Genomic DNA, 25,030 nt, shown 5'->3' with positions numbered 1-25,030 from the left:
TACCATCAAAATGCCAAATCTGTATGTCAAATAATATTCAAAGTTTAAAGTCAGTGTTGCTTTGAAAATTAACAATTAAAAAAAAAAAGTCAACACTAGCCATCTATATGAAGACCTGGTCAGATGGGCTGAAAAATTCCTTGTAAGCTTCTGTCTGCAAGTTGCATGACACTTACCAACTGGTATGTTTGAGGTGGTCACGGCAGTAGCATGGGACGAATGTGAGGGCATTGTCATGGTAACAATTGTACTTGTGGGAGCTTGTGTGTGCGACACTGATCCTGGAACAAGGGAGAAAGGGACATTCTTCAACAATGGCCTCTCTGCATATATTACACACTCTCAAAATCCCAAGACTTTGGGAAAAGTTAAGAGGATTTTTCTAGCCTAATTCTCATTCTCTGCCTGAAACTGAGAAGTAAAAATGGAACCCTCCTCCTTACCTGGCAGGAAGGGCAGGGCTGCTGACTTACCGGCCGTGGTTGCAGAAGGAATGGTGTTGGTTGCCAAAATAGGAGCTACTGTGGCTGCAGCCACTGGGGTGCCAGTGCTGAAGATCGTTTTCTGTGTGCGGAACAGCCCACGACACAATTACAAGCAAGAACTCCTCCCACTCATGGCCTTTACAAGCAGCCATTGCCCGCAATGCGCCAGCCTTTGCGCCAGCCTTGCACAGCTCTGGCCTGGCCCATGGAGCACGCAGGCGGCTCCTCCCCTCTGGCTTTACCTGCGCCATGGTATGCAGCTGCTGCTTCGGTGTCCCCAGCGCAGGGTGAGATGGCAGCGTGATCCTAGTTGTCACATCCCGTGACTGGGCGGGGCGCTGAATACTGATGGCTGCAGACGGCGGATGCTGGAGAGACAGAGTTGGCCGACTGGGGAGACAGAAAAGACATGCCCATCTATGACTTTTCTCCAGACATGGAGCAGGCAGTCTCGTGCAAGATCCTAGTCAGAATGTTACTTTTTCACATGTCTATGAAGTCCACAGGTGAACCAACAAGCCTAGCTGCCCATCGATTTTCTCTCTTTAAACTGCCATAACCTTTCATCTGGAAAGCTATCAAGATGTGTGCGATCTAAGTCGCTTCAGTCGTGTCTGACTTTTTGCAACGCTATAAACTGTAGCCCACCAGGCTCCTCCGTCCATGGGATTCTCCAGGCTAGAATACTGCAGTCAGTTGCCATGCCCTCCCTCCGAGGGATCTTCCCCACCCAGGGACCAAACGCATGTCTTTTATGTCTCCTGCACTGGCAGGTGGGTTCTTTACCACTACTGCCACCTGGGAAGCCCATGAACCAAATAAATTAATCCTTAATCATCTGAGTATCTTCAACATTAATAATCAACACTCTCTGACAATCTTGAGCAAGTATTATTATAATAAACACACTTCACTCTGTGAACAAAGTGAAGATAAGGTTCTAACTGTTATGAGGAAGATTACAGAAAACCCTGATTAACAGAGGTTTAACCTTGTTCCCTGAAGCACTTCTTTCTTCCTCCAGTTTTATATCACCCCTTACCACATGATAAAGTTACAGTTATGAAAGGCTGATAATTGAAAAGGATATCAACACAGACAGCATGTCAAATTAACTGGCAGCAAGCTACTGAAATTGCAAAAATGGTAAGATAATTGAAGCTGAATTCCAATCAGAGAGAGGGAGAATGGGCTATTTAATAAATGATGCTGGGAAGACTATGTAGTCATTTGAAAAAAATAAGACTGAATCCCTACCTTCACACAGTACACCAGGATAAATACGAAAATAATGAAAGGTTTAATGGGAAAAAAAAAAAAAAAAAAAAAAAAACACATGAAAAAAAGATAGAATTTTTTTTTATAGCCTTGGAGCTGGGGAGAGCTTTCTAACAATCTAACAAAAATTTGAGATTTTTGGTCTCAAAATCCAAAAGCTATAAAAGATCAATAAACTTAACTCCAAACAAATAAGCAAACTTCCTAAAACAACTACAAGCAAAGCATCATAAAGACTCATAGATGAAAGCGTAGTCTTATATACTAACAGCTCCTAGAAATCCATGAGAAAAATAACAGTCCAATAAAAAAAGAGGCCAAGGATATGAATACGCAGTTTGCTAAAAAGAAAACAAAAATGGCCCCTTAACAAAGCGCAAAGACTCTAAGTCTTAATCAGAGGAAGAGAAATGTAATTTAAAAGACACTGAAATAGCATCATTCACCTATCACACTGGCAAAAATCCCCAAAACTGACAGTGTACTCTTACATTGTTTAAGCTGTAAGGGAACAGGAAATTTTAAATATTCTGGAGGCAGTGTAAATTGGTACAAACCCTAAGGAAGGCAATTAAGACACAGGTATCAAAATTACAATCACACTCACCTTGTGATCACTTTTGGGAATTTATCCTACAGATTTCTTGCACACATGCATAATGACCTAAGTATAAAGTTATTCATTGTAATATTATTTATGATAGTACAGGACAGGAAACAAACCTCAAATTCTTTTATACAATTAATCATCATATTGCTCCTAAAAGAACAATGAAATTCCACATACTGAAATGGAAAACTTTCAATATATGTTGCCATATATATATATATAAACCAACCCAAAGAGGAATATATGAATTATGAGACTCACACGCAGCCAGCTGCAGTAAGAGAGCAGCTTAGGAATCCACGAATTATACAATTTTGGGGGTAAAAGGATAAAAGTTAAGAACTGCATTTGAGTTCGACTGCAGTTATGAAACACTAGAAGGATACCCCAAAAGCTATTAACATGTTACTTTTCAAAGGCAAAGGGAAAGGATCACAGGAACTTAGCAGATGGGGGAGAGAGGAGTGACACTCCTTACTGCACACCCTTTTATGCTTTTGGAACCATGTGAATATAAATTAGCAGGAAGACGACACGAAAATTTGCTGTAAAGGTGATGTGACTGGGATCTCATGTATCCAAACTAAGCAATGGTTTCACCATAGGGATCCTCTCTCAAAATGCTTTAAAATCAGACCTGGTGGGATATTAGTGAATAGATTTACAAACTGAATTTAAGAGAGAAGATCCAGTATCGTTCTTTAAAGTGAGGAGCATACTCTGACTCAGTAAACCAAAATGGTCTGTAACAGTGGGAGATGACATTAAAGTAGAACCTGGACCCTGCCCAGTTTCAAGATCCAAGAGGCAAGGCATGAACTAGGACTTACACAGATACAGATAAGCTCCACAGGGAAACTGTGTTGTGAGACTCAGGAAGAGAGAAACTGCCATCTTCAGCGGTGCATTTTCATTGGCAAGAGAGAAGTAATGGCCAAAACCCCTCAAAACAGCATCCTGAGTCTTCAGGAAAACTTCTAACCCAGTAGAGCTCAGCCTGTAAGAACCAACTACAGACAGCTCGCTGGTCCAGAGTAAGGTCATCCAAAGATTAGGATTCAGAAAAGAACCAGCACAGTATCTACCTAAAGACGGTGCAAGAAAAAAGGTGGACAGAAGTGAGGGTGTCCACTGTAAACGTTCTCACCAGGCGGATGGAAACTGTGCCATGAATTAAGAAACTGAGTGACATGCCTGCTTCTATGGAACGAAAACGCAAAGACAAGACCTAGGAGCTCACTGGAAGCGACAATGAGACAACAAAAGCAGACAAAAGGGCAGCACTCGAGAGAGAACCAGGAAAAAAAACATTCAGCTGCGTCAAGAATGAAGGCAGAATTCGCAGCAGAGCTTGAGACACAGTGCTGAGGGTTTGGTAAGGGGCAGAAAAACCATGAGAAAAGTAAGCAGAGTCAAGAGAGAAAAAAAATAGTTTAAAAGGGTTAGACAAGGAAGTCATGCAAAAAGATCCAACAAGCACAACATCGGATGTTCCTCTTCACCCCAAAAAAATAGACCAAAATCAAATAAATATAAAAAGATACAATTCATGAAAACTTTCATATAGTGTTATCGTGTAGATTAAAAAGGCACATCATGTTCCAGAACAAACCGATACATAATGGTAATGGTGAAACATGTCCTACTAAAGTTTTTGAAATTCAAAGACAAACAAGGTGGAAAAAAAAAAACAAAACAACAACAGGCTATAGACTACTCAGCTCTAGAAAGCAGAGGGAAAATATCTCATGAAAATACTCATGGGAAAAAATACGGAAACCAGGACTTCCCTGGTGGTCCAGTGGCTAATCACCTGTCTGCCACTGCAGGAGAAACAGGCTCGATCTCCGGTTTGGGAAGACAGCACATGCTGCAGGGCACCCAAGCGCCTCTGCCACAACTACTGAGCGCACACTCTAGAGCCCACGAGCGGTAACTACTGCAGCCTGCACTCTCCAAAGCCTGTGCTCTGCAACAAGAAAACCCACAGCAACGGGAAGCCTGTGCATCCCAACTAGCGAGTAGCCCCTGTTCACCCCAACTAGAGAAAGTCCATGTGTAGCAATGAAGACCCAGTACAGCCAAAATGAATAGACAAATAAATAAAATTTAAAAGAAAAAACAACACAGGAACCAAAAAAGTTCTTTACCAGCCAAACTATTTTTTAAGTATAAGGATATCTGGGAAACAATTTAAAGCATGTGAAAATTCAAAATATTGGATCTGCAGATCCAATATTTTTTCAGCCCTTGCCAAAAGAGAATACATTTTATTCAAGTAAGTGATGAAGAACAACAAAAAATGATCAAAGAACTGGCAGACAGGACTGAATTTATTTAACAGATGAAGACATACCACCTAAATTTCTTTGGAAACCTCCTTTCTTTTTCCAGTTCTTGAACTAATTTAATTATCTTCAGTTTACTGGATCTTTTAGAGTGTGGTAGAATTCAATGAAATCATCTGGGCCAGGTGATTTTCTGGGAGATAGTGCTTTGACATTTTCTATTTTTTTCTATGGAAATCGGTCTGTTTAAAATTTGTCTCTAGAATTTAAGTATTTACTTGGCTGCATCGGGTCTTAGCTGTGGCATGTGGGACCTTCACTGCGGCATGTGGGTCTCATTGCCTAGTTATGGCACACAGGCTCAACAGTTGCTGCTCTGAGGCATGTAGGATCCTAGTTCCATGACCAGGGCTCAAACGTGCATCCCCTGCATGGCAAGATGAGTTTTTAACATTAGACCACCAGGGAAGTCCACCATCTATCTCTAACATTTAAAGGGAATTAGACATTAGAATTGGTTTCACAAAAGGCAGAGAAACCAGAGATCAAATTGCCAACATCCGCTGGATCATGGAAAAAGCAAGAGAGTTCCAGAAAAACATCTATTTCTGCTTTATTGACTATGCCAAAGCCTCTGACTGTGTGGATCACAATAAACAGTGGAAAATTCTGAAAAAGATGGGAATACCAGACAACCTGACCTGCCTCTTGAGAAACCTGTATGCAGGTCAGGAAGCAACAGTTAGAACTGGACATGAAACAACAGACTGGTTCCAAATAGGAAAAGGAGTATGTCAAGGCTGTATAGCCATCCTGCTTATTTAACTTATATGCAGAGTACATCATGAGAAACACTGGGCTGGAAGAAGCACAAGTTGCTGGGAGAAATATCAATAACTTCAGATATGCAGATGACACCACTCTTATGGCAGAAAGTAAAGAGGAACTAAAGGGCCTCTTGATGAAAGTGAAAGAGGAGAGTGAAAAAGTTGGCTTAAAGCTCAACATTCAGAAAACTAAGATCATGGAATCCAGGCCTATCACTTCATGGTAAATAGATGGGGAAACAGTGGAAACAGTGGCTGACTTTATTTTGGGGGGCTCCAAAATCACTGCAGATGGTGATTGCAGCCATGAAATTAAAAGACGCTTACTCCTTGGAAGGAAAGTTATGACCAACCTAGATACCATATTCAAAAGCAGAGACATTACTTTGCCAACAAAGGTCCATTGAGTCAAGGCTATGGTTTTTCCAGTAGTCATGTATGGATGTGAGAGTTGGACTATAAAGAAAGCTGAGTGTCGAAGAACTGATGCTTTTGAACTGTGGTGTTGGAGAAGACTCTTGAGAGTCCCTTGGACTGCAAGGAGATCCAACCAGTCCCTCCTAAAGGAGATTAGTCCTGGGTGTTCATTGGAGGGACTGATGTTGAAGCTGAAACTCCAACACCTTGGCCACCTCATGCGAAGAGTTGACTCATTGGAAAAGACCCTGATGCTGGGAAAGATCGAGGGCAGGAGGAGAAGGGGATGACAGAGGATGAGATGGTTGGATGGCATCACTGACTCAATGGACATGGGTTTGGGTGGACTCTGGGAGTTGGTAATGGACAGGGAGGCCTGGTATGCTGCAGTTCATGGGGACACAAAGAGTCGGATACAACTGAGTGACTGAACTAAACTGAGACATTAGAAATTTATCATAGTTATGGATCATTTAAACAGAAAAAAATCATTACAGTTTATGTCTGTTCAACTCCCTAGTGCACTTCTAACGCCTAGAGTAGTGACTGGCACAGAGGGGGTACACAGTACATACTTGTTTTAAGAGTGAAGAGATAGTGTTATATGCTGAAAATATATCTGACAAAGTTCAACATCCATTGTTTTAGTAAAAACACAATACACTGAATAAGACAGATAATTCAACATAAAGAAAAAATCTAACTCTAGTTTTTATTGTATACACATTTATACCCTGTGAATTTCATCACACCATCTGAATGTATTAACTTTTTAAAGGTACTATAAATTTAACATGAATAACACATAGTCTATTTTATGGTGGGTAATTGTATCTCTTTGTACCTCAGACAATATAGTCTATTACCAAAAAGCAAAGTGTCTTCATTTTATTGAAGAGGGGACTAAGGATTAGATTAATTTTAAAACTTGCCGAAGTCTACACACGGAGAAGGAAACCCACTCCAGTGTTCTTGCCTGGAGAATCCCATGGACAGAGGAGCCTGGGGGGCTACGGTCCATGGGGTCACAGAGAGTCAGACACGACACATGACTAAGTGACTAACACACAAGTCACTAGTAAATGACACAGCTAGTAGATGGCAGAGCTAGTGGGTACAGTTAAGTCCCAGGCACTTTTTTGCATTTAAGTGTTACTTTCTTCAGAGTTTTGTTCCAGGCCCTCTTCTCATTGTATTTATTCCCCCTGGATAGACTCAGTTACCCAAAGCTTCAACTACAGCCTGTGTTAATGACATCAAAATCCTGTATCTCAGGCAAAGACATCTTTTCAATAATCTGTTGCTACAGCCACTTGATTATTTCACAGATAAACTCAGTATCCCAAAACTCAACCTTCTCTCTAAAGTCTGCTTTCTTTCCCTTGCCTCCTTTTCATTTACTTGGTCAAACAAGGAAGAAACCAAGGCGGCTTCTCAGACTGTTTCCAACCGATAGACAAGTCTTACAGATGGTCTCTGGTTCTTGACAGCTCTGCCCTACACGTCCACTGTCTCTTCTTTTGTTCAGTGAATCACTTCTTGTTTACACTGCCAAAAGCCCCTTCCCTGGCACCCACATAAGCAATGCCAAGAATCAAGGAAGACCACTAGAATTCTGCACACTCCCAGGAAGACTCACCCCATTGCCTTCCCCCATGGCCCTTCAAGCATATTAATGGTGAAGGCTGTGAGGACAAATAACATCGTGTCTTATCTCTACTGAGTCATTCACAAAAAGCACTGGTGACCATCCCTCACTGACCAGACTCTTTCCCTGTATGGCTTGTAAATCAACTGTACTATCTTCATTTTTCAAACGTTGAATCTTTCCGCTATACCCTCTGGACTCACAATCGGTCTTTAGCTAAATCCCCTATACCCTCAACCTCTTCTGTGAATATATCCATTATCTTCCTGCCCTAATGAATCTTGGTTTTCCCTCGAGAACACTGCCTCCCTCAACAGACCTCTCAACTGGGAGCCATTTCTCTCTCAAAAACTTATTCCTCATCCATGCTTTCTTCCTGAATTATATCGTCCAGAACATTAACTCCAGATTCATATATTAACTTTTCTTAACATCTCCACCTGGGGGGCTCAGAAGTCAGCACAACCTTAAAATGCTCCAAATCAAAGTCTAGAATTCCTGCCCCAAACCTGCTCCTCACATTGCTCCTCATCTCAAGTTAAGGCAACTCCACTCTCCGAGCTGCAGAGCCAACCAGTGCTGGCATAATCCTGACTGTTCTCATTCTCCCATAACCCCACACGTAATTCCTCAGAAACCCTCCTGACTACCTGCAAAATTCTACTCAGAATCTAACTATGTCTTCTTACCTCCAACTATCATCTCTCTGGATTCTTGCCATCCCCTTCTAAACAATGTTTCTAACTTGGCCTCCTCGCAGCTATACTCTCTCCAGCAACCAGGCTGATCCAACTAATTTAGATTGTGGTGATGCTTTGCTTCAAACTCTGCTAAGGCTTCCCTTTAAATATACTCCTGTCTCAGGCCCTTTGCTTTTACTGTTCCCACTGCTTAGAACACTCTTATCCCAGACATCCAGAGGGCTCATTTACCGTATCTTTCCATTTTCTGTTCAAATGTATCCTTATCAACAATGCCCTCCCTGATCACCATATATGGAATAGTTAAGCCCCTTGCACTGCCTACCTGTCACTCCAAATCCCATTTGCCTTACCAAATTTTTCCCCAAAGCACTCTCTGCCACTTAAAAAAACATGTATTTTTCAACTGCATGTCTCCAGTCATAGTTTCAAAAAGAGAAACTCTATGAGGGCAGGAATTTCTTTTTATTTGTTCATGGCTTTAACCTCAGGATGCAGAACACTACCATGGCTCATTAAAAAAAAAAAGCACTCAAGAAATATTGAGTAGCCTGAAGGAATGAAAGAAGGAATAAAGAAGAGATAAGAAGGGAAGATGACAAGACGGCTGATCTTCAGATCCCCAAATATACCTAAGTGTGGAATCAGTGGCATGGGCTGCTGTCGTAGTAATGACTGGAGACTGAGCTCTCGTGGCTGACACGGTTGCTACCACAGCAGGAGGGATGGTGTTAGAGGTGGTCACAGGTGGACGAGACTAACAAGAGAAGAGAAAAAAAAGGACTTCACTTAAAAAGCGAAATAAAGTATGCCAAACACCTCAAGTACAATGTGAAACCCGGGCCTCTAAGTATGTTTACATCCAAATGAAAGTAAACGCTAACCATTCTCATTAAGGAACTCTTTTCAGATAGGTTGTTAGAAGGCAGAGTCAGAATTGTCCCAAAAAACCCAATTCTGACTGGACAGTACACAAGTCCCTCCTCTTCCAATATGACCAGACTCAAAATTCTGTCTTACAATTAGTACAAACTGGAAGCTAACCCTTCAGCTCTAGCTACCACAGATCTGGTGCTGGTCCGAGTAGACACTTTTCATGACTATAGAATCTTTCACAGAACTAGATGGAACTGCTGGCTCGCACGCTAGAAAAGTGAATACCTGGAAACAGCATTCTTTACCCGCGGAAAATGCAGGTCCCAGGCGCTCTCATGTGGATACACTTCCCTCACTCCTACGTCGGAGAGTCAAATCCTCACCTGCAAACTAACTCCACACCGGACTGCCCCTGTCTGCTGCCAGTTCCCTCCATCAGCTGAGCTCTAGGGTAGTCCCTCTGTCCCGATCCTGACGCGTGCAGGTAACCCGGCCAGCTCTGCCCACTCCTGCTCTGCTTCTCACCGCAGACCTCGGCCCACCGCACTGCTCTGACGGTCTGTCGTCTCACACCAGGTCTGCTGAGCTGTCCTCCTCACTAGCGAGCTCCTTACCGCGGTCCTCTTCTTTTTCCAATCCTTCCTAACATACACTTCTGGGGCCCTAGTCTAGTCTCCAAATGTTTTTTATTAGCCAGCAAGATCTTTTAATGTGAAAGCTCTAGGCTAGATATAGCTTACCCCGCCTTCTAATCAGCATTTTCTCATACTATCTTAAAGCTGTTTCACACATGCTGCCAGCCTTCCCCTAGAGGCACTGAACTTCCATGTTCTGTATACAGCTCAGCCAAATTAAACTTTCAGAGATATTCATGTATTGCTATACTTAAAAAATGAAGTAGCTCTCTACCGTGTAAAAAACCAAGTTTATACTCTTAGAGTCTCAAATTTAGAGACATGGTACCACACAGTAATATGTTATACTGAGGCCACAGATTTCCTTGAAAAACGTATCTTCTTCAAAATAGATATGTATGTGCATAAAAATGTGCTTAAAATGTTTACAGGTTCACGTATCCCTATCCAAATCAGAATTACTTAGTTCTAACTAGTGTTTACTCCACACTGTGTACAACCAACCGCCAGCTCTCTTGCCTTGTTCAGAACACTGCTCCCTTTACTCCTCTTCACTTCTCTGAATCCCCACTGCCACACCCATCCCAACAGAAAGCCTGGCCTCCCTACCTCTCTCCTAAATTCTCACAGCAGACCACATGACACTGTATATAATTCAGCCTGCTCTACATCCTGGCAACTAGATCGAAAGTCACTTAAAGTTTAAGGACTCATGCAGTGCCCAGCAGAGCGAGCAGCTTAGAGCGGCCCTAACACTTGCTGGCCGGCTCCCCGCAGCCCCGCGTGCCTGGATGGGCTGGTGGATGATGTGCTGCACTGCCGGCTGAGCTGCAGCAGCGTTTGGCAGCTGCGAAGTGGGTCTCAGGACCGTGGTCACTTTAGAACTGGACATCACTGCAGCAGCAGCTGCTCCTGGAAAAAGAGCATTTTTTCATTAGTATGGCTTCTGGGCTCACAGTTTAAACAGCTGCAATTATATTCCCCAGAAGCTCAGTATGTCAGTATTTAGCTTGGGTGCTTTATGTGTATTTCCCATTTCATCACATAGGAAATTAAGAAATTAAGAAAACGTGCACTCAAGGGCTGAAGTTGAGGTTAACAACCTGTATTGCTTCTTCAAGGATGTTCTTTAATGAAACTGGCTTCTTGGTTTGACTACAGGTGCACAGCAGTGAGGCACAGCACAGCGCTGCTGCCCTGGTTCAGGCCGAGGCTCTGGCAGGTAAGCCACCAGACAGCTGCATTCACGCGAGCCACCACAGTCTTTGAACCATCAGTGCCCATGTCAGCACTGAGAAAAGGGCACATGTATTAGTTTCGACCTCACCAGACTCCCCTGCAGTATCTGAACCTCATTCTGAGAACCACTAAGGTATGTTAAGAGACAGCATCCACTAGCATGCTTTTGCCAAAATAATTTTATCCTTTCTCATGGGAGATGACAATTTCTGACCAAGTAGTTGAAACTCTCACTAAACTTAACACTGTACAAACTACTAGAATGTAATTGTAAGAACAAATTCAGCTTATTGCCAGATGAACAGAGATTTGAGTAACCATTTCCATTAAACTTCAAAAATGCTCAGTATTAACATTTGTGAGTTATTTATTAAAAATGGAGACCATATTTAGATTACCATAGCTTTTAGGAGCTCCTCATTACTAAAGGACAATTTTTAGACCATACTAAAAATCTGAATTGCTTTAAGTTTACACCAGACACATACTTGTTATTAAAACTATAATAAGCAACTGTTAGGTCATGCTAAAAATGTGCATTTATCTAAGTTTATTTTTCTTGTCCTGCAGCTTCAAAAAGCTCATTCTGGATATGCTTTGTGTTACTGTATCTTTTACCAAATGTATACCTGTCATTGCATTTCAAGAGTCTGAACAAAACATGCAGCCTTACCTCGAGGTAAATGAGACGCTCCAATGTGAAGAGGGGGCCCAGGAGCATTGCTGCGGATGATAGACATCTGTACGTTTGTGGTCATGATGTGATGCAGGTTACTGGGATGTCCCTTCAAAAAATAGGATGGGATGTCATTTCCAAGTGTCTGATCTTAGCCATGAGTGCTTAGACATTGCTTCTAGGAAGCCAGCTGCCTCTAAATGTGGGCTGGGTTGCTCCTTATAGACAGTGAGCACCCAAGAGACAGGACATTACCTTTCTTTACACAGCACACTGCACGATGACCTGGGCCAGCAGACATGTGGTGACAGGGGGACCCGTCGGCTGCCTCGGGCCTAGCTACTGCTACATCTCTGTCACTGATGACACATTTGACCGAATCCCTACAGACACCCGCATTTCCAGCAGTGGTCTTTCACCCTTGTTTTCTCTACCTTGGCCAATAGCTTACTTTTTCTTACTCTCACTATTTCCTTTGCATGCCACTACATTCACGGATTCTTTATGCCAGTCAGGATTTCTAAGTAAATTTCGTCAACATCCAATGGGCATTCCCCTGCGAGTTCTTCAGCTTACCCATCAGTGTCCCTTCCTCACACTCGCCCAACCCTGATGCCAGCGCTTCTCAGGGGGGCGTTTCGGCACCTCTGGGAGTATTCAGCGGTATGACAAAATGAGAAAACCACAGTGCATCTTTTTGGAACACCAATTTTTTTCTTGTAAACTTTAAGGAGAAGTTCTGAGATTCAGTTTTCATTGGTAAGTAATTTAAAATATTTAAAGAAATAAAATGCATATAATGGAGGAGGATTATAATTAACAAAATGAAGCTAAATGTGAGACTTTAAAATAAATGTTCACGACTGGTAGGATGCTGAGGGAACCTGTCGCTGCCCAAAAGATACACATTACTCTCCCCAGAGAATAACTTGAAGAGGCACTGCTACTGTGAGGCTGCTCTTAGCCCACTGGAGTTCAGTACCGATAAACCAAGCACAACTGGACTCTGAGCTCGAAGTCACGGGCTGTCTTATCTAGGTTTGTTTCTCACAGTGCGGATGGAACCTCGCACACAGCAGATACTCAATACATATGGGCTCAATGACAAGACCACTGTGCGTGTTGGTCTCACTCCCTGTGCCATCCCTCTCTGTCAACTCTTCTCTCGTCCCCTTGCAGATACTGTGACTAGTTTAATTTTTTAACTTAGTCCAGTGCCTAATGTACTGCTGGCATTTGATAAATAATGCTGAACACTCTGGCATCTCAGTTTGAAAATCAGCAAATTAAGAGGAAAAAGACCTGTTGTCCACTGATTGTTGCCACAGGAATGGCTGAAGCTTGAGGGATGCTACTCTCCATGGTAACGGTAACCTGCCCTGGAACCTTGGGGGGAAGTGACAAGGCAGAAGGTGGAGCAGGAGCAATGGGACGGCTAGGCATGGTGGGCTTCGGGGGTGGCTGCGAACAGAAAACCACACGAAACATATCAATAGCTTTTTACTAGTGATGCGTTTCATTCTACATACACACACAAACGAAACCTGGAGAATGCCAGGAGAGATGCTAGAAGCCTTGTGTGTTTTATCTCTTAGCATCACAGCCTCTCCACTGAAGTACTACCATTTCCATTTTACAGACGAGCAAACATACACAGCAAGGCTAAGTTTCTTGCTCAAAGCCACACAGACAATAAAAACGAGAAATGGGAAGAAAGCCCAGATCCGTATGGCTCACCCCACATTCTTTCTCCTATACTGTGCTGCTTCCCCAAGTCTGGGAGGAAGTAAACAAAACTCCCAGTAACTAAAACGCATCCACAAGGTAACACACACAAGGCGATGTTCTCAGATGTCCCCAACTCAGCAAATAAAACCTTGGAAAAGAATGCCACTCCAAGATAAAAGCTACACTAGCATGCCCGTAACTTCTGAATAAAATCTATGTCAATATGGATACTAGACAAGATCCTGTGATGCCAACTGCCCCGTGGCACTGGACTAGGCACTGCAGAACAGCGGAACTCTGAGTTACAGGCAGGAGCTGGACTGACGGGTCAACAAGAAAAAGCTACAATCCTAGGATCTAGCCTACGACTTTGTGAGCACTGTCAGAAACACTAGCCAGTCCAGCTGCGGTTTAATGTGAAATTTTAAGCCTCTCCATTACCTTCATAAGTCCCTCCGAGAACGAGAGTGGCACTGCTGGCGTCAGGTGTGCTGGTGGGGCTGCCACTGTGACCGGCGTGCCCGAGGCGACAGCATGGTGTGTGGACAACATCTGCACCTGCGGGTAGGGCCTTACCACAACAGGTTCCTGCTTCTCTTCACGGGACTGTAAGGAGCTGCTGGAACCCAAGTGCTCCCTGGCAGCAACTTCAGCATCTCGACTAGATTCATCGTTGACTAGTGAAGACATGAAGGAGAGAGAATGAGCTCAAGTAGCTGAAATTCTAATAGGACATGTAAGACAATTTCATTTAAAATATTTATTTAAAAAGTTATAAAAACTTAATATTAAAAAGATTACTTTAGTTCTTAAGTCTAGGAACATACAATATTTAAAAACACATTTTTCAGTCCATATCCCTACGGAGTGAACAAGTAAAGCTCTACTGTTACTATAATGTATGCACTCTCTGAGTTTCAACAATCCCACTTGTAGGGATGTATCTTATAGAGCCTATGTATAAAATGAGTTACTGATGCTGCTAAGTCGCTTCAGTCATGTCCAACTCTGTGCGACCCCATAGACGGCAGCCCACCAGGCTCCCCCGTCCCTGGGACTCTCCAGGCAAGAACACTGGAGTGGGTTGCCATTTCCTTCTCCAATGCATGAAAGTGAAAGGTGAAAGTGAAGTCGCTCAGTCATGTCTGACTCTTAGCGACCCCATGGACCGCAGCCTACCAGGCTCCTCCGCCCATGGGATTTTCCAGGCAAGTGTACTGGAGTGGGTTGCCGGGTACAAGTTATTTGTTTCAACATTTTTATACCAGGGAAGGAACTGAAAAAACCTACATGTCCGTCAACAGAGATCTGGTTATATAAATTATGGCATACTCACACACTACACCAGCACGCAAATATAAACAAAGCAGGAAAATTTTTTAGGTACTCTTATGGAAAAAATGGATAATATCTATTATGAAAAGGATGTATGAAAATAGCCAGGTATAGCACAGAGAAAAAATAAAATGCACACAAACATAAACACATTAATATTTGAATAGTGATAACGTATCTCCAAATCACCTTGGTTGCCTGAAGGGAAAGAAAGCGGTGAGTAGGGGACAGGGAGAAGAGACACTCTTTAGTGTATACTCTTTTTCTTCCGGAATTTTGGACCATGAGCACTTGCAACATATTTAAAAGTTAAAAAAAAAAATCAAGGAACTAATGTAAATGAATGAGGAGAGACTGTGAAAATATTAATTTGCACTATCATTTTCCTAAAACAATGCTATTTTTCTGAATATAAAGATTACACTTAAAAATTTTTTTAAAATTATTTGGAAAACTATACAGAAGGTAAAACTGCTCCTAAAGTCTATCCCCTAAAAGCTCCAAGTTACTATTTTGGTAAAACCTCAGACACTTCTCGGCTCTTTGATTTTAGGTGGGTTTTTATTTATTTTTGGTGTGCCGCATTGCATGTGGGATATTAGTTCCCTAAGCAGTGACTGAACCCATGAACCCTGTAGTAGAAAACAGATCTTAGGCACTGGGCTGCCAAGAAGTCCTTATTTAACTATAACCTTCATAAAACAAGAGCACAAATATTAATTTTATAGCTTAGTGAACTTTCACAAACGGAATACACTTGAGTTACCAGCACCTGGATCAACCAGCAGAACACTACTGGTTCCCCAGAAACCCTCTGTCAGCCTGATTCCAGTCACTGCTCCTCCCAGTGACACTTACCATGCTAACTCCTAACACTACAGGTTACTGCTATCTTATTTCTGAGCTCTATATAAATACACTTATACCAAATGGTTGTGTCCTGCCTCTTTCACTTACAGGTATGAGACTTCATCCATGTCACTCCATGTAGCTGTAGATCTTTCATTCTCAGTACAGTATGCCAACTCTTGAATAAATCACAAATTATCCATTTTACTGCCAGCAGGCAGTTAGTTTTCAGTTCTTTCACTATTTATGAATAGGAATGCTAGGAATATTCATGTACATCTTTTGGTGGACATTCATATCATTTCTGTTAAATACATATATATACCTAAGAGAGAAATCACTAAGTAATAGATGTATACTGTATCATTTTAAAAGGGCTAAATGGAATTTCACTGCATAGCTGTACTACAGTTTTTTAAACCATTATATCACGGATGAGCTTTTAGGTAATTTCCAAATTTCTGCTATTATCAACGACTATGGAATAAATAACCACATGCACTCTGAGTCCTTATTCAATGACCTGCTCAGGAAAAAATCAGAATTTTTTTTCTTGTAGGAAAAATGTGCTGGGGGGAAAGATTAAAGTATATTTTATATTGTTACATATTGATTTTTCTCCTAGATTTTAAAAAAATTTAATTTTGATTTTTAAAAATTTTGATTTTTAAAAGCATTTTATTGAGGTATAATTTGCATACAATAAAACAGCTATTCTAAGAGAGTTCAGTGTTTTTTTTAACATTCCCAGCAACATCTGGTGGCACTAGTGGTAGAGAACCCACCTGCCAAAGCAGGAGATGTAAGAGAAACGGGTTTGATCCCTGGGTCGGGAAGATCCCCTGGAGAAAGGCATGGCAACCCACTCCAGTATTCATGCCTGGGGAATCCTATGGGCAGAGGAGCCTGGCAGGATACAGTCCATAGGGTCGCAAGGAGTCAAACACAACTGAAGCGATTTAGCACGCGTTCACCAACAAATTAGCAGATTGGTTAGGTCAAACAATAAACTTTATATGAAACTGTCAAATTACTTCCCAAAGTGGCTGACTCATCTGAAGTTTCCACCAGCAGTGTATTAGTGGTCCAGTTGCTCCTCATCCTCACCAATTCCTGATATGCAGACATTTTAGTGGGTGTGTACTGGGTATCTTATTGTGGTTTTAATTAACATTTCCATGGTGACTAGTAATGTTAAAGTTCTTTTTATATGATCACAGGTCATATTTCACAAAAGGAAATATATGTTCATATCTCTCGATCTTTTTTAATCAATAGGCCTTACTGAAGTATAATTTACATATAAAATCTACTAATTTGTTCTATAAAAGTAAACGCACATAAACGTATTCAGTATTGTAATCACAACACAATCACGACACAGAACCCTGCCTATTCCTCTAACAAGTTCATTCATGCCCCTCTGCACTCAATTCCCTCCCCTCCCATCCCTACTCCTTAGAAACCACTGATCTTCATTCTATCACTATTGTTTGGTCTTTTCTGGAATTTCACAGAAATAGAGCCACACAACAAGTGGTCCTTTGGGTCTGGCTTCTTTCTCTCAATAAAATGCTTCTGACGCTCCTCCATTTTATTACATGCAATGCTAGTTTGCTTCTTTTTATTACTGAGAATTCTACTGTATGGATTAAACCAAACTTTGCTCATCCAGTCACCAGTTGATAAAATCTGGGTTCTTTCCAGTGTTTGGCTATCATGAATAAGGCTTCTATGAACCACTGAGAAAGTCACTGTATGTGTGACACACATTTTCATTTATCTTGGGTAAATACCTAGGAATGAGATTGCTGGGCTGTATGGGAAGCTCGTTTAATTTTTTAAGACACTGTATCAAACTGTTTTCCAAAGTGGCTACAGTATTTTGCATTCCCACCAATACATGGTTTCTACCTGCTCCCCAAACATGTCAAAACTTGGTGCTGCCAGTCTTTTTTAGCCATTCTGGTAGGTGTACAGTGGTTTCTATTGTTTGTAGTTTACATTGCCCTGGGAGTAATACAGCTTAATTTTTTAATGTGTTTATCTTGCTTTTACATAGCATCTTTGATGAAGTATCTATTCAAATATTTTGCCCATTAAAAAAAACCAAGCCAGCTGTTTGTCTTTTTGCTTTTGCGTTACAAGAGTTTTTTAGCATATTTGGGATGTAAGTTCTTTGTTGACACATTTATCACAAATGTCCTCTCTCACTTGGTGGCTTGCCCTTTTATTTTACTTACTGATATCCTTTGCAGAGCAGTCATTTCAGTACAACATATTAGCTGTCTCCTTTATAATCAGCATTTTTTGTGCCCTAAGCAATTTTTACTTACTCCAAAGTAACAAGTAGTTTCTTCTATGTTTTCTTTTGTAAATTTTAAATTTTATATTTAGGTTCACAATTACACATTGAGTTAATTTATATGTATGGTGGACATAGAGGTCAAGGTTCATTTTCTTTTCATATGAATATTCTAGTGTTCTAATACTATTTTGTCAATACCCTATTGAATTCTCTATGTACTTTTATCAAAAATCAATTAACCATCATGTGGTTAATATATCACTGCAGTTTGTTTCTGGATCCTCTAGTTAGTTCCAATGACCCAGCGATTTATGCCAATTTAACAATGTCTTCATTAGTGCAGCTTTATACCAAGTCTTGAAGTAAGGCAGCAGAGAAAAGGCAACTTTCTTCTTTTTTGTCCAAATTGCTTTGGCTATTCTAGGTCCTTTGGTTTCTACATGAATTTTAGATTCAGCTGTCAGTTTTTAGAAAAGTACCTGATGTGAATTTGATTAGGATTTATATGAATCTACAGGTCCCTCTGGGTAAAAGAAAATACTGAGTTTTCCGATCTATAAACGTGACAGATCTTTTCATTTACCTAGATCTTTAATTTCTCTCAGCAATGTTTTACATAGTTTTCTAACCCCAGGTCATACACATATTTTGTTAATTTATTCCTTAGTATTTTTTAGTTTTTTTTAATGCCACCATAAATGACATTTTTAAAATGTCACTGTTCACTGCTGCTGCTGCTGCTGCCTCGCTTCAGTCGTGTCCGACTCTGTGCGACCCCATAGACGGCAGCCCACCAGGCTCCCCTGTCCCTGGGATTCTCCAGGCAAGAACACTGGAGTGGGTTGCCATTTCCTTCTCCATCACTGTTCATTACTAGTATTTAAAAATATAACCGATTTCTATACACTAAACTTTTATCTTGCAACTTTACTAATTTCACTTATTAGTTCTGACAGCTTTCTAAAACATTCTTTAGTATTTTCTGTATATACAATGACCGTGAATAAAGACCACTTTACTTCTGTCTTTCCATTTTCAATTGATTTTTAACCCTCCTGACTACCCAGATTTTCCTCTAAGTAAAATTTTAAAGAAAATGTACAATTTCATAACTTTCTTCCAAACCTATTTGTCCAGGAAGACTTTGATTTTTAACACTTTCATTAAGTTACAATGCACTGATCATTTTCCATTAAGCTCTTTTTGAAATCATTTATTGTTTCCTTCTAGGCATGTGGAGTTATTTTTATCAGAAAGAAAAAAAAAATCTTCAAGCAGTAGTTAAGACAATTGGTTGTAATCTATACTTTTGAACTGTGAACATGTACTTAAAATCCTGACATGCTTAGGATCCCAAGTTACTTCTTTCAATAAATGCAACAGGAACTACAGAAAGACATCTAACCTCGTAAGGAAAACTTTTGTTTTCTTTCTTAGACCAATTGAAGGAAAAAAGATGCACATTTCAGAAGTAAAATTACAGACAATTTTGGCCTAAGTCAATGATTTCCTTCTCAACAAAATCTGAGGGCAATTATTGCTAACTGATATCCTTCTTAATGAGCAGTAGTATAATTCTTACAAATTGATGCTCAAAAATATTCTCTTCACTATGCTCCTTTAAATTATTCTGCTGTGTGAATTCCCTGGCAGTCCAGTGATTAGGACTTAGCGTATTCACTGCCATGACCCAGGTTAAATTGCTGGTTAAGGAACTAAGGTCACGCAAGCCACACAGCTCAGCAAAAAAAAAAAAAAATTCCACTGTGAATTTATACGAGAGAAAACACTGTCAAAAATATTTGTTAAAGAGTAAAGAACTTGAGGCAGTTCTATAAAAATTTGTTGATGTCTACACTGTAGCAAGAATAGCAGATGCAAAGGAATATGGCCAGATAAGGCCTGGCTTTCTTTCTAGGAGGAGGATGCTGAACTGCTGTGGATGATGGAGTCAGTAAGGACTTCCCAAAGAAAAGTGATATCTGAGATGAAACCTCAGGAAAGAACAAAGAATACCTAGATAAGTAAGTGTGGAGAGGAAGAAGTAAGACTGTAGCCAAAAAAAACCCCACAAAAAACGAAAAGCACAAAAACCAGACTATGTAAAGTCCCAAGGTCGAGAAAACTGGGAACTTATCGCTTATTCAGAAAATGTCAGCAGCTACTGTTAAGTAGGAGGAATACCATGATAAGGAGCACAGAAATCAGGCACTAAAGAAAGGAATAGGAAAAGGAGTACTTTATTTCACTTTACCAATACAGAAGTAATAATACTTTTTACTTGATATATATAATATACAGATTATTTGAAGGAGTAACTCAACTTCAGCACTGCTGATTAGACTGGAAACTTTGTTGGGGGTGGGGGAGGGCTGTTCTGCATCATGTAGGATACTCAACAGCTTCATCCAGGGCCTCTAAATAAATACCAGATGCCAGTAGCACCCCCTACCTGTGAGACCCAAAACTGTATTCAGACATTGCCAAACATTCCCTGGCCAGCCGAATCATTACCAGCTGAGGCCACTCACTGATCTACAGCCTTCAGAGCACAGTTAAAACCCAAGCTGCATATGTGTGTGCATACACATTTTAGAGAAATCTCTTTTCCTGAACAGTAAGTTACTAAAAGGCAAGTTTCTAAAAGGTAAGTTCCTGTAAGTTCCTATGCCTCTGCCCACCCTCATGGCACTGTTATTATACTTCTGGGCCTTAGTTAAATAACAACACATTAATACATTTAAAAAATGTATCTTATAAGCATGCTTTAGGTTTCACCTATACTCTGGCACATGTGAATCAAGTGAGTAAAACAGGACGGAAAAAAAGCCTTATTTACAGTAGAATTGTAATATATCCTTTCTTCAAACTCAATAACCTAGTATTTACTAAAACCCCACCAAGAATTTGCTATTTTTTAAGTTGGAAAACCTGCAATATTTTAAAAGCAGAAAGCAATGCAGAAAAATGTCACACATCTCACCTGTTGCAGCTGGGTTTATCAATCCTGCAGAACCACTGTTGGCTATCTGTGAAGGAGCCTGGCTTAGCCCGGTGGAAGGGGTTCCTAACCGAGGAAACTGTTGAGAACTCATTTCCACCTGCAGTGCATAGTCACATGGTTATTACTGGATTCTGAGATTAGAACCAATAATGAGAAATTAAAGCATTTTTAGTACCTATACCTTCTTTTAGGAAAGCAAATGCAGCATCACTGATTGAAACTAATACTTGTGTTCAACATACAGTGCAGAAGTGGTCCAAATCGTTTAAGTTTTCCGTGTACATAGGTTCAGTTAATGGTAAAATCGCTTATGTGATACTGAGGGCTATTATGACTTCCCCCCCCAAATACCTGTGAACTGCCAGACGAAAAAGTCGACACTACATCGCGTGCAACAGCCACATGACATGTATTAACACAACACATATATTTCTCTGTAAAGTTTCATGACAAATGGCTTGTGCCTTTGAAAGCCAAGCCTCCCACCAAGGTGTACAAAACTGTCATCAGTGTGTCAGGGGAGGAATCGGAGGCAGACGCCCTGTCCTAAGAAAGGATTAGAAACCTTACATCAAGACCTGATCCAAAAGGAATTCTCATGTTTTTCTGCACAGGCCTTCAGTGACGGATTTCATCCCACCCCTTTCACAGACGGCCATCGAGCCAAAGGGAACCGAGACCTTCACCACCTTCCCTGAAATCGACCCTCACTTTCCCCTCAGGAGCCAAGCTCTGCCGATATCCTCGATAGCCCGCAATCCTACCCCTACCCAGAAGCCCGAAGCCCACAGCTGAGATCGGAGAACACGGGTCTCCAGACACATGGGGTCTCTGACTTCTCCGGAGAGGGGTTAGGCATTCTGAGGAGCTCAGGACCAGTATGCCTCTTTACCTGCAGCCGCCGCCCGCCGCCCGCCGCTCCCGATTCCACCTCGCCAGGCTGAGAGGGCCGCGGAGGACCCATCTCGCTGGCAGCGCTGGGTTCCGAGGTCGCCGGGAGGGCTCGCGCCGCAGCGCGCCTCGGGCCCGCCGCTGTCCAGCTCCTCTGGCCCCGCTCACCCGGGCCACCCGGCCACCGCTCCGCTCCAGTCCTCTTCCCCCGAACCTGCCCCTACCTCCCCAGTCTGCCCATTGGCCCCACGCCGGGCGCGTCACTCCAGTGCCCGGGCCAATCCACCGCGGTCTGCCAGCTCTGATCCCGCCCCACCCTCCCGCCGACTGCCAGCCAATCAGGCGCGAGCCTCGCCGGGGCAGCCCAAGGCCCTCGAGGCTAAGCCAATAGCAGAGGAAGACAAGCGCTGCCGGCGAAAGGGGCGGGGAGCTAGGAGGCCCCGCCTCGGTCGGGGTCTGAAAGCGGCGGGCGCAGGGCCCGGATGTGGAGAGTCACTTTAAACTGCTCCAGGAGCCAAACTCCTTGGGCCGCCCGCCCGCCCGCGCTCCCCCGGCCTCTCAGCTTCCCCGCCAAGGCCCACGCCCGCCACGCCCCCACGCCCGGATCAGCCCAGCCCTCCCGACGCCTCTCCTTTCCCTGCCGCAGGACACCGGGCCTTTGCCGCCGAGCTAACTGCCATGCTCAGCTCGCGAAAGAGCCCAGATCTACGCCGCAGAAGACGAGGCACCGCTGCCCTTCCCCGGGGACGCGCAGCGGGACGGACGCTGCAGCCCGGCTCGGCCGCCCCGCCCCCTCGTCTCCTCCCCTCCCCTTCGCTCCCGGGCGCCCGTCCCGCCATTACTTGAGTGCTGCGCCAAGTGGCCGCCACGCCACTTCGAGCTTGCTTCCGTGCGCTCTCCGCCTGTGGAGCCGACGTCCTCGGGCTCCGGGACCGGCCGCCGCCGCCGAGGCGCTAGCACTCTGCCCCCCACCCCTCAACCCAGCGCCGCTGCTTCCGCCGCCGTAACGAGCCCCTCACCCATTGGCTGGATTAGGCCCCGCCCTCCTCCGAGGAAGCCAGTCGCCCCGCAGTGTGAGCGGAGAGCGGACCGGCCAGCCCCTCGCGGCCGCTGAGACCTCTGGGAAATGTAGTCCCTGATGCCTAGAAGGCGGGCCTGGGCGGGGCATCCTGGTGACCCGGCCCGGGCTGCACACCCCTTTGCTGTCTGGAGTCGATTCTGCCTTTTCCGTGTGCCTAGTAAAAACGTCCCACCCTTTTGCTTCAGCTGATGGCACCAGGTTTCATTTTCTCGAGGGAGGTGCCTCGCGGGAAAAGAGTAATGGAGGCCGACTACAGTGGGCCGAAGGAGCTGCAGGCAGGGCCGAGGGGTTTTCTAACTGTACTTGATGTTCGCACCGAGGCCATGGCCCGCGAAGCCTGAGCGTCGTGGGAGGATCAGATGCAAGAAACTGGAGCGACTCTGTGGGGTTTACGCTGGACTCCGCGTCAGCAGCTGCTCATCGGGCCGGACCCACCAGAGAGCTGAGCTGAGCACTCTCAGGTTTAAAGCCGGCTCGGAGAGGCGAAGGACTCGGACACGTTGTACCTGCTTGGTTTTTCCAAATTACGAAGAAGCGGAGGGAGTGGTGGTGGTTTGTTGTTTTGTTTAGAATGGAGGGATGGCGTTTATACGGCTGTGCAAGACTTAGTCAAAACTGCCGAAGCAAAATCTGAGCCTGATCAATAGAGATTATGTCTCCCTCCTTCCGTCCCAGATGGTAATTTAGGTCTGGAGTTTTGTGTTAAGAAATAAAAAGGGCTCACATCCTTCCTCCTTTCATGCACAGCTATGTTCTTGCTAGAAGAGCGTAGCTTGTGGCTACAGGAATGAACCTAAAATACCCCTCTTCTTCCTCAAGCCACTTTCGTTTCTCGCTCTCTTCCCTTCTCAAATTTCTTCTAAAAGTAACTGATGTGATCTACCTTAGCCTCTTCTCCTTAGGCAGTTGATTCTGCTTTTGCCACTGCTTCTCAAACTGCCCCCCCTAAGTTGCCGGTGACTCTCTCACCTCACCCAGTAGTCTTTGCTTAGTTTTCAGCTTGTCTAGTTTACCAACAGTAGTTCCTCCTTAAAATCTCCTTCGCTATGGGAAAAGAATACTGAAGAATAGATACATGTATATGTGTAATTGAATCATCTTGCTGTTCACCTGTTACATTTAGTCTTTTTCAACTATACTCCAAAAAAAAAAAAAAATCTGACACAACATTGTAAATCAACTATAAACTCCTTTGGTCTCCAGAAACACACTCTTTCCTGATGCTACTTCTGTCTCTATTAAGCTCCTTTATGCCTTGCCTTTCTCACATGTGCAGCATTCTCCAAGGCTCTAGACCTCTCTCAATGCTATGCCATCTTCCTGACTAGTTTAATGCGCCCTCAGAGTTTCAAGTATAATTTTCAAAAATGACTCAGTTTCATTGGTGTGGTGACCTCTCTCATGCTTTGTACACCTACAGTTCCACAAATATGTCTTAAAAACCCCTGAGACTTAACATATTGGACACTTTTATTGACTTGCCTCACCTCTGTACTCCTCCTCCTGATTTCTGGGTTTGGTTAATGGCAGTGGCATCACCATCCATCCTTTCTGCGTTTGGTTTTATTTTTGTTGGTTTCCACTCTTCCATCTTCCAGAGTCAGCTTATGGATTTCTGTACTTCCTTTCCTGTTGCATTCATAGACTTGGCTCAACATTTCATTAATTCCTGTCTGGACTTTACTAGCGTTGCCTCCACTTAGATCTCTTCCTACCCCCAACCTGTCCTCCATAGAGTTCTTTTTCTAAAGCATTCCTCTGACTCTGTTATTCCTATCCACGATGTTCTGGTGACTTCAGAATCTATTAATATTCCAAATCCCTAAACCCAGTTCAAAGGCTGGGGTTAGTCCCTCCTGCCTCTCACGTATGGTTGAGTACTGTCTCAATCATAATTTCCACCTGTTCTCCACACAGCTTGGCTTCCAAGCTTTTGCTTAAGCTTTGCCTTCTGTAGGCCCCACCTTTCAGCTGGCATATAGTGGAGTGCTGCCCATTTCACAGTGCCTAAGTGGAAAAAAAAAATGGTTTATCTTCTCCAAGAAACCTTCCTTGAATTCCTCTCTTTCCCATAGACTACAGGATACTTCCTTAGATATTTCTTCAGTACCTCTGTTATAGCACTAATATATCTACCCTGTCTTCTTCCTGCAT

The 25,030-nt window shown here is 43.0% G+C and overlaps 1 protein-coding gene across 11 annotated transcripts in view; it reads right to left on the bottom strand.

Annotated features, from left to right (window-relative positions):
• The window catches only part of SAP130 (Sin3A associated protein 130), a 73,550-nt gene extending 50,753 nt beyond the window's left edge, over window positions 1-22,797 (bottom strand). For 8 of the 11 annotated variants that reach the window (XM_015093301.4, XM_015093302.4, XM_015093303.4 and 5 more), the window contains exons 1-10: window positions 22,638-22,797; window positions 20,884-21,001; window positions 13,850-14,085; window positions 12,983-13,141; window positions 11,678-11,789; window positions 10,553-10,677; window positions 8,887-9,011; window positions 728-875; window positions 474-564; window positions 177-281 (exon numbers count right to left, since the gene is read on the bottom strand). In XM_015093301.4, the coding sequence (XP_014948787.2) occupies window positions 177-281; window positions 474-564; window positions 728-875; window positions 8,887-9,011; window positions 10,553-10,677; window positions 11,678-11,789; window positions 12,983-13,141; window positions 13,850-14,085; window positions 20,884-20,995 (1,213 nt within the window). In that variant the 5' untranslated portion in view covers window positions 20,996-21,001; window positions 22,638-22,797. Of the gene's footprint in view, window positions 1-176; window positions 282-473; window positions 565-727; window positions 876-8,886; window positions 9,012-10,552; window positions 10,678-11,677; window positions 11,790-12,982; window positions 13,142-13,849; window positions 14,086-15,700; window positions 15,771-20,883; window positions 21,002-21,796 lie in introns of those variants that run through there. The other 3 variants (XM_042243591.2, XM_042243592.2, XM_042243590.2) reach the window with 2 other exon arrangements.
• Between the last annotated feature and the right edge of the window lie 2,233 nt (window positions 22,798-25,030).

This window comes from Ovis aries, chromosome 2, assembly GCF_016772045.2.
Source record: "Ovis aries strain OAR_USU_Benz2616 breed Rambouillet chromosome 2, ARS-UI_Ramb_v3.0, whole genome shotgun sequence".
Classification (NCBI taxonomy): Eukaryota; Metazoa; Chordata; class Mammalia; order Artiodactyla; family Bovidae; genus Ovis; species Ovis aries.
The sequence above is the reverse complement of the archived record's forward strand: the minus strand, read 5'-3'. Positions and strand labels throughout refer to the sequence as shown.